Source organism: Solanum stenotomum, chromosome 4 (genome assembly GCF_019186545.1).
Source record: "Solanum stenotomum isolate F172 chromosome 4, ASM1918654v1, whole genome shotgun sequence".
In the NCBI taxonomy this organism is placed as follows: Eukaryota; Viridiplantae; Streptophyta; class Magnoliopsida; order Solanales; family Solanaceae; genus Solanum; species Solanum stenotomum.
The window spans coordinates 7,526,590-7,537,162 of NC_064285.1; the positions used below are offsets into that span (position 1 = coordinate 7,526,590).

Genomic DNA, 10,573 nt, shown 5'->3' on the forward strand with positions numbered 1-10,573 from the left:
TGAAACAATCCACCACTGCACCACAACCCATATTGGTCGATTACCGAGTTGCTAATTAAAAAAAAATGACTAGATAATGTGCAACATCAGTAGATCACTAGACTTTGTAGAAAAACTTACTAATATTTAACCGGAAAAATTCTTTTGGCCAGAAAATTTGATCAGAATTTGGCCAGAATGATATTTTACCTATGTTATTTTATTTTTTTAAACATTTTTATCCGTTTAACTTTACTACCTTTTAATTAAAAAATAGAAAAAAAATCAGTTTATTTTAAAATAAAAAAGATATGATAAACTTTATAAATTTCTGGCCAAATTTTCTGGTTATGTAGCATTACCCTAATTAACCAATTTGTATACTTGCAATCAATTTGGTTCGATTCATTTTTTTTTTAAAAAGGTTTCTTGTTATAATATTATAATATTAAATGGAAACAATTTCTCTATCTAAATAGGGATAAGATCTGCGTATATTCCATCTTCTACAGACCTCACTGTTGTTGTTGTTATCGTCATTAGTGTGTTATAACTTATATTGTTAAAAAAATCATCACTTTAATTATATGCATCAAATAATGTTCGATTCGATTTGACTTTTAAAGAACAATTACACCCATACAACTGACATACGTACTACCAAGTTAGAAATAATGCTTACACAAATGATTAATCAATGGGAAAAGTATTAAACAAATATAAATTAAATTAAATTAAATGAAAATTCTTTGGCGTCACCAAGTTCGTCACTTACGATATTTAAGCCACAAAATGGTTTTAAAAAAAAAGCAATTAATTAGTGCAACTCGAGAGAATTAGTGGGAAAATCACAGTGATCAAGAAAAGTTAATTAAAAGTAAAGCAGTGATTAAGGGCATGTGAGTAGAGTAATGCAAAATGATAATCTGCTTATATCGAGAGAATTGCCAGATGTGGAATGTTCTTGATTTAATTATTAAATTAATTAAGTCTCTAATTGCATGATGTGGAGTTATCTCCTCCATAATAAAGGTATGCACTTTATGCTCACTTTGACTAGCTATCATGCATCTCCTTTTTCTATGGATTTACTAAATTTAATTTTGAGTATAGTTGACTTTGCATCATAGTCCCTAATCACAAATTCATATAATACATATATATAGAGGAGGAACTACATCTATAATTTAGGGGCGTGAAGCGAGTACTTTTAACTATTTCACCTGCTTTTTATTATGTCTGCTATGTTTACATGGAGAAAATGAACGAAAAACGAGATAAGTGTGCTATTTTCAAACTGATTGATAGATGGTCTGATCTATTATGATAGATTGAAAGAGATAGAGAGGAAATCTCTCAAGGGGGAATCGGAAGAAATAACTATTTATTGTTGATCCATCCAAAATAAATCGATATTTATGTGATGGAGTTCATCTACATCTTACGTAGAGTGCCCAAACTCTTTTTAGTCTCTTACCCATCAATCTAGTGCATGAGGCTCATCTCATTGAGGAAAAAAAATAATCAAAATATAGTTGTCTTGCTCGCCGCCTCGACACATTCCCCTCTCTCCCCGGTATAGTCCTACATAGAAAGAAAGAGCATAGAGCCCTGATCCGACTTGTAGGTCTGCTAACGTAAAACAAGAAGTTTAGCCTGAATTGGCGAACCAAAGTCACTTTCGAAATAATACTTCCTACATGTGTTGAGAGACTGTATTAGAAAAAAATAATGCATGCATCAATTGTAATTTTGTGCATTACTAATTTTGCCTTGTTTGATACACTTTTTCAAACTACGTATAACCAATGATACATTCGATTTGATATTATGTTATGTATAACTAATAAACAACAAACCATGATATTAGTAATGAAAGGGTCTTGTGGTCTGTAACATCTCGCAACTAGAAAGAACTAGAAGGAAGTTTAAAATCTGGAAATAGTTACTTTTGGAAAGAATGAGGAAATCTGGAAATTTTTAAGTAAGTTAAAGTGAGTTTTTAGTCAACTTCAAACGGCCATAATTCCTAGTTCAGGATGAGTTAGGTGTGATTCCAGATATGGTTGAAAATTCCTTGGAATGATCTTTCCAACGCCGCCACGTTTGCGCGATTCCGAGTTCGTATGAGTAAGTTATGCCCTTTGGAAGTAGGGCTGTTGGATTAAGAAAAGTCCAATCCGGATTTAGAGGGGTATTTTAGTCTTTTCCTTGCCCTATTATTTTAATCCATTTTAGGAGTTTAATATGGGTCAAATCAGATTTTAGTCAGTTTTAGAATTTGGAATTTCACGCTAGGGCTAAGGAGAAAGGAGAAGAGAAAAGAAGCACGAGAAAAAGGGAAAATTCATCAAGATCGATTAAGAAAGTTGGTGTTTCGCCAAGGATTTTCTTCTATCAGGTATGTGAGGCTCTCATAACGTTGGAATCGTTCTCCCACGTGCCAAGCATATTAATTTCAGTTTGGATTCGTCTTAAAAACATTTGAATATTGATGATCTTGATATCTATTCTTGAATTCATATAATGTTCTTGAATTTGACTGAGTTGGGAAGTTTCTGAGTTCGTTACGTCGCATCATAAAGTCGTTTCGAGTTAGGTTCTTAGGTACATTTGTTGGGTATCTGTATCTAAAAGTAATTTGAGAAAAAGAACTGAGTTTGGGTGAATTGGGGTTGGAAAACGAAGAAGAAATTTCGTCGGACGAAATTAGAGGGTGGCCGCGCGTCACGCGCCTAGTGCCCAGTTTTGAAAAATTCTGCTCTGCGTCGCGGAGCTGACACGAGGTGTTTTGTCTCAAAAGACATTTTCGGAACCAAAATTTAATTATGTCTCCGCGTCGTGGATCCACCTTCAAATATTAATTTTTGGTCTTTTCTCATATTTAGCTATTTAAAATCATTCCTAAACAACACAAGATCTTTCCAAATCCAAATCTTAATCCTTGAATCCATAATTCAATTCAAGGATCAGTTAAGAGTCAAGTCAAGATCAGTTTACAGTCAAGTTAAGATAAGTTCTTAAAGTTTTCCAAGAGTCTTTTACAAATGTTTTAACTTTGTTTTAAGACTTAAGTTGTGAGTTCAGTAAAGATGTAAAGTTGAAGTTCTTTTCCAAAGAGATATAAAAATATTTTCACATTTAAATAAGAACGGAAACTGAGATTTCGAAAGAGCCTTCAGGTTGGTTTTCAGAAAAGAATAATAGCTTTTATAAATGAAGCAAGAAGGGAAACTGAGATTTCCAAGATAGCCTTTGAGCTAAGTTTTTGAGCACTAATCTCAAATCACAGAAGAAGTATGTTTTTAAAACAGAAATAACTAGTTTATTTTGGGAGTAGTATTGAGCACCGATATGGGGGAGAGTTCAGACAACTCACAGCCCCCATAAACCATGTAGTCACCATGGGTAGAAACTGGTCATACTTTTTAGATAAACCCTTTTCACAATAGACTAGTGGAACCACTTAGTAGTTCAGGTCCTATACCTTTGGCCGGGTATAGGATGCGCTGGCAGCGTGATGTAGATCGATGTATCATCACTATAGCTCTTATGTGATGGTTGTCGGATAGAGAAACTCCCACAGAAGTTATTGTATTTTTATATACATCAGTTTATTGTATTTTAACATACATTTCAGAGTTATGTTGTATCCTTGTATATACACACTGTTGACATCATGTTTTTAAACAGTTTTTGTGTATATTGCACTTGTTTTAAACTGTTTTATATTGAAATGAGTTCAGTTAAGTATTCATGAGTTGAGAAGAGTCAAGGTAAGTGATTCTTTCAGATTCCCTTTCAAGCCTATGTTGTTTTAGCATTCCAACTCGTATACTCGTACATTTAATGTACTGATGCCAGTTGGCCTGCATCGTCTTATGATGCAGACACATGTAATTAGGACCGGCATTCCAGCGCACCGTTGATCCAGTGAGCAGTTCAGAGTCAGTCGGTGAGCCTCCTTGCATTCCGGAGGATCTACTTTCATTGCTTTCTAGTTAGTTCATTAGGATGTTGTGGGGTTTGTCCCAATATCCATCTGAGTTGTTTTAGAGGCTTCATAGACAGTCAGATGTTAGTCCTTTGAGTCTTTTCATTATCATTTCTTATTGTTAGGACTGGGGTTGCCACTTTTGGCCAAGTTGAATGTTTACCCTTTAAACATTCTTAGTTATTTTATTATTCAGTTCAGTAAAGTGTTATTGATCATTATAAGTATGAATATTGTCTTCCGCTGAGTTAAGTAAGCCAGACCAAGGGTTCGCTTGGGGCCAGCAATGGTCTTCGAGTGCCAGTCCCGCCCAGGGTGTAGGCTCGGGGCGTGAATGGTCGAGGGATAAAATTGTCCAAAATCATATAAAATATCTAGATTCAATTTCAAGTAGCTACATTTTTTTTATGTATATTTATAAAAAAAAAAACAACCATTTAAAAAATCAACGAACGAACATATTCGACTGTCCTTCGATTTTCACCAACCCTATTTGTAGGTTTCACAAAAGCAATCGACAATGCACAATCTATCGATTTGGCATCCATCTTCCTTTAAAAGTCGACCATGTCCGTCAATTTTGAACATAAGTTTTGACCTATTTTTTAAGTAGTAAAAGGGATAAGGTCATTCATGGTGATCAAGCTATTGTAGTAGTTTATGTTGTTCCTTGTTCCGTCAGTGTAACACATGATTTGAAATATGTAGTTTGACACATATATCTATATTACGTGTCGAAAATACTGAATTCATTGTACTTTTGAAAACATGCATTCCAAGTATAATATTTGTTTTTATTTTAGTGTTTTATCATACATATATCTATGTTACATTTCGAAAATACTGATAACTAAACTCATATAATATAAGCTCCATCTGACTTTCATTAGCTGCAGGATACAATATCTCAGAGGACAATTCTAGTTAGGTTAGCTGCAACAATCAGTTCATAGAGGCACGATTCGATTGTTCTTCAATGACTTATAATTCATCATGCTGAGATGCATGTCCTGCAATAGTAACGGATTTTGTGAAGAACGTAAATCAGACAAAGAATCTTAATGGCAACAAGTATACTAGTGTGCTTGAATTTTTTTTTCTCCATCTGTTCACAACAAACAGCAGAGATACAGTGGTGATCAGTTTTGATTCTGATAAGAAGATATTAGTTCAGTTGATTTTAAGGGGGAACATCGCAAACTTCTCACACTGGATTGCACCTAGATGTGTTGTATTTCACCAGAAAGGTGGCACACGAGGGGGACTGAACCTGAACCTTACCTCCAAAAATACATCACGAGATTGATTGCAGTCGATCTCTCCAAAAAATGCTAAAATAGGGATTTACATTAGTCTGTGGTGCTTAATTACATTTCAATTCTAGTTAGTATGCTTGGTACATTCAACCAAGCAAAAGACAGGTACTATTATTTTCTTAAGGGAAAAGGGGAAAATATACGTATCATATAACCCTCGTTAAAAGATGTGCATAAACCATTTTAAGAGGTTTAGAAGCAATATAGAAGAGGCAGTGGGTTGGAATCCTTGTTACTGTTAATCCCAGAGGCAGAAGGACTAAATTCGTTCATCTCAATCTAAAAAAGGTTAATGGAGGTATGCATGAGCCTATAATTATTCAAGCATTTCACACAGGATCTAAAAAGTAATGGTTGTTGATGCCTGATCAACATGTCACATACAGCAATACCGAATATCATTAACATGTCATAGCCAACAAAAACCTCCTTTTCTTTTCATTGTCAAGAATAAAATGCATGCACATAATTAGAAACATAAAATGGGCTTAGTAATTTGACCTGATGGCGTCGTTTTAAAGAAGAAAGATATTTCCCGGCTAGCAGACTGAGGTGAGTCAGAACCATGAACACAATTGTTCTGTAAATTCAGCCCACATATGGCTCTGACACTGTATGTATAAAAACACAGGTTAAAAAAGTGTCTTATTCAGAATTAACAAAAGCCTAAATACAAAAAAAAAAAAGCCTAAATATAATTGTCAATGTAAAAGGACTACATAGGCTGACAACTTCTTTAACTATGTGCTATGTATGGAGTCAACGAAGTCAAAGGCACTACCAACAACTTTAACATCGTCAATCATAGAGGTAGGAGAGAACTAAACTTGCAAAAGAGAGAAGATGCTAGCTGTTTTAGTTATAATGTTAAATCATTTGTGCAAGGAGAGGGAGTCACAGAATTGGAAGAATACTAGTGAAGACAATAATTGTAATGCCATGAAGGAGACAACTTCTTTGGGGAAAGCAAGTGAAATGAAGAGTTACACATATTTTACAATGTTTCAATTTTCAAAAGCAAATCTTGGAGAGAAGCATTTCATAATGTTTCAATTTTCAAGGGCCAGCTTGTGGGCACCTGGACTAATTCCACGAGATACATGTCACCCCCAACCAGCAATAGGTGCCGTAACTCTGTCCACCAAGGCTAGGACAGAGGAAAATAAATCACCTAGTGCTTTTGTCTTTATTGGGATTTGAATCTAAGACTTCATGGTTTTCAACCACTTCATTGCCACTAGGTCACACCCTTGGATGCTTGAGAAAAGAATTTTCTAATGAGTTAAATTGAGGTAATACCCCCTTTTTTTTTTGTGGTAAGGAAGGTAAACTCATGCTATGGCTATCTATTCAGCTTTCTGATCTGCTAATTTTTTTGCCCATGCAATAGTAATAGACGTAAAAAAATAGAAGAAAAATGAGAAAAAAAGGAAGAGAGGAGGTCTAAACCTGTGAGGATGAGTAACCTTCGCCTTGAGTGGGTCTGTTGGACCAATTAATGCGCGCCAATCAGCTACGGCATTCCCTTTCTCCAGAACCATTATCAACACTGGACCACTGCCGATAAATGGTTAATGAAGGAAAAAAAGAGTAGTTAATGGATGAGAAGGGAGGAGGAGCAGCTGAAAAGAATTCTCATGAGAAATCAGTCTATGAAACTATTCTAAATTCAACATAATAGCATATATCCGATAGACAGATCTTTCACTAATTTTTCTACTTCTGTCACTGCAATGAAATGACTATCAAGTGGATGCATGGACAACATACCTTTTTTTTTCTCAATAAATAAGGTACTTTATTTGAAATGGATGAAAAGGCACCAATCAGTTATATAGAACTAAATCTTTAAACCACTGAAAAGATTTGTACAACTTTCTACCGTATTTACTTCTTTGATAAAGAGTTTCTATATCATTTCATACAAATTTATATCTCTAAAGCACTCAAAAGATTCCAAAGGTATCTATATCATTTCGAAAACTTGTTTTTTTTCTTTTGATTGAAGAAAACACATCTTTTACAAACCTTTGTTCCACTCAATTGTGTCTCAACTCAATGAATACACAACAAAAATACTTGGACTTCCATTTTGACTTAAAGTGCTTTCAACAATGATATGCATTCCAAATTGATTCTTTCCAAAACCATCCCGCTTCAAATAGCACATAAAACATGCTCAATCTTATGAAAAAGGAGGCGATTCACATACTTCTTCATACTTATCACACAAAACACCTATCATACAGAGTTCTCCCCATCTATGAAAATATTGAGGTTGCGTTTCGAGTTATTTATCATTTTCCAACCAAATTAGCAGGCTTTTAGGTGCTTTTGTCTTGCAAATGCCTAACATGGAATTACCATCCTTCATCACCACTAGCTAAACAAGGAGTAGAAAACACTAAGGCTCCCATTTTTCTTCTTCCTATCCGGCTGTCTCAAATTTTCAAAACCATACAACATAGAGAAAAGCTGGTTTACTTATGCCACCTTCCAATCGTTCTGATCGTTAAAGAACCTCAAGTCTCACTTGTTTGGAATACTAATAAGTAGGTTCTTTCGTATTTGTTCGGAATTAACTGATTATATTCTTTATATGATTCTTTCTTGTGTTCTATCGCTACTGTCTTGGGGAAATGATCATTAATGATAACAAGGATTCAATTGAAGTTAAATACTTGAGTTTGTCTTATTCTAATCCGTAACATTCAACCTATCCTTCACTCTTTCTGAGTGTTTTTCTCATATTTGTTGCGTTCCCCTGAGTTGTGTGATATCAAGTGGTATCAGAGAGTTATCACTGAGTATAGCACTTCCTATTATCCTGTTAGAAACAAATATAACCGTTCCAATCTAGAGGCAGATGCAACAATTATTTTAGGCTGAAATGCCTTTATGGGTTATGTAACAACCATCATCAAATATCGTCCATTTTCAAAAGGAAATGATTCTTTTTTTTTTTTGCAAATTCTTAGGTTAATGGTATAACTGTACTCAACAATCACTTGATACCAAATTAAACCATCCTTCAGCCTATATTATAAACATGCAGTTTATAGTAACCAGTAAGTTGTTTGAAGCAATACATGAAAAAAGAAAAAATAACACAACAGAAATAACAATTTAACAGGTGCTACAAAACAGAATGAGGCTTACTAGCCAATTCAGAATCAAATACCATATCTAGACGGGGAAAGTTTACCTGGTCATGTATTCAACAAGGCTTGGAAAGAAGCTCCTTGAAGAATGCTCAGCATAAAAGCTTTTCACATGATCCTCATCAAGCTGAATGAACGATTCCTCTTTGATTTTGAATCCATGATTGAGAATTGTCTCCTTTATGGAATTTGTATGGTTTCCAGAAACACCATCTGGCTTTATTATAGCCAATGTCCTTTCTGTTTCTGTAGAAGAGTCTGCTGAACATCTGCAGCATTAGAGCATTTACAAAAGAGAAGCACAGAATGTGAGTATTATAGCTGACTCCAATTGAATAAAGCCGAATGACTATAGAGAATTAAAGTTTGACCGATTCACGAGAAATGAATTAGATTTCTTAGACACTCAAGTAATACTAGTTATTATCTGAGAAAGTCACCTCTCTTCTCGATTCCAATTTTCTTCACAAAGAAAGTAACTTTCCGAATAATAACTATTAGCTGAGTGACCATATAAGAAATCAATCTCGCGAGAAATCTAAGTCCAGTATGAGAGCAACAAAAAATAGTCACAAAATACACATGTAGACATTGAAATTTTGTGGGCAAGCCCAACCATATTAGGGTTATTGGAGGCTACTCTACCCCAAACTCTAGCTCACGCTTATATAAACGGTAACATATTCCCTTGAAGAGGCATCTCGAATATCCCATAAATTTTGGTACTCCCATAAACTTTTGGTTATTCACATAGAGAACAAAATCTAAAAAATTCCATAAACTCATGGGATATTCAAAAGAGATCAAAATGTGATCAAACTCTTCTTGACAATCAAATACTTTAAGAACATCCACAAAATCCCCCCTCAAATAAATTCCAAGGGGGTCCGCAATATCCTAATGGAGAAACACTTTGCTTTGGCATCAAATCACAGAGATAATCCAAAGAAAAGAATCAAGGAAACAAACAGATTGTATCCACATTGTTTTATCAATAAAATTATATTTCTTCATATTTATTTTGTGACTGCAGTTATTTTCCAGACTAGAGAAAATTTATTGCAAACAACACAATCATAGGGAGAAAGAACAATAAACAAGAAGACAAATAATGACAAAATAACGACAATAATTTTATAGAAAGCAAGAATAAGGCCTTATTGATCCTCAAAATAACCACAATAATTGTATAGAGAAAGCCAAAATCTTTGAAGAGTTACTTATACTTCAATCCTAAACTTGTATTGGGGTTAATTATATGAATCTTCTATATCTATTCATTTCAGTACCAAAATAAACGTGCAACTTATGAAAAAGAGATACTTTACCAAGAAAGTGAGACTAATTAAGAGTGTGCTCACCTGTTAGGAAAAGAGAGAATGGACAGCAGGAAGAAGGGAAGCAACATTTTTGTGAAGAATTGAAAAAGATTAGAAAACATGTCAGACGTTATGCAAGAATTTTACCAAATTGGTACAGTTGAAGAAGCAATTAATGGAATCTGAAATTTCAATTTAAAAAATTGAAAGCACAAATATACCAAAAAAATGTACCTCTCTGCTTTGTTTGGGGGAGAAGATGTTCATTCGGACTATTCACTTTGACTAAGGAGCGAAAATCCTTGGACCCATAGTTGCCACTTTAAAAAGTAACATTAGGGCAGTATATGGTTAGTTCGGTTCGATTTTGAAATTTATCAATTTGACTTATTCATTATTAATTTGTAAGTAAGATAAATCGTTACAGAACCCTTTAAGATATTGGCTTATTGATTATTGATCGTTGTCGGTTCGATTATCGATTTAACAGTTAAGATTTGATAAAAAAAAAACATTGAAAATCACTTAGAAACAAAGTGACGAACCAAATGAACCATGCACGTGAGTTAACATATTGCATCTTGCTCATAAGTAAACACTGACACATTATAGAATGATTGAGAGTTTGGGACAACTAGAAATAAAAGTATGAGACTAAACTCTAAGTCAATAATTTTATATATCGAATAGTATAAATAGAATTAATTAATTTACTATTGGATCATCGTTTAACCTGTTAAGAAAAAACTTCAAATTGTGAAGAAGCAATAACCAGATAATAAAATAAAATTGTTACCCACAAAA

General features: G+C 34.1%; 1 protein-coding gene across 1 annotated transcript; it reads right to left on the bottom strand.

Moving 5' to 3' along the window:
• Positions 1-4,670: 4,670 nt before the first annotated feature.
• LOC125861752 (probable nucleoside diphosphate kinase 5) lies at positions 4,671-9,969 on the bottom strand. Its single transcript, XM_049541612.1, has 5 exons — positions 9,812-9,969; positions 8,495-8,719; positions 6,739-6,846; positions 5,791-5,900; positions 4,671-4,983 (listed from the first exon to the last, which is right to left on the bottom strand). The coding sequence occupies exons 1-5, from the start codon at positions 9,889-9,891 to the stop codon at positions 4,955-4,957; spliced, it is 552 nt and encodes a 183-aa protein (XP_049397569.1). The 5' UTR covers positions 9,892-9,969; the 3' UTR covers positions 4,671-4,954.
• Positions 9,970-10,573: the final 604 nt, after the last annotated feature.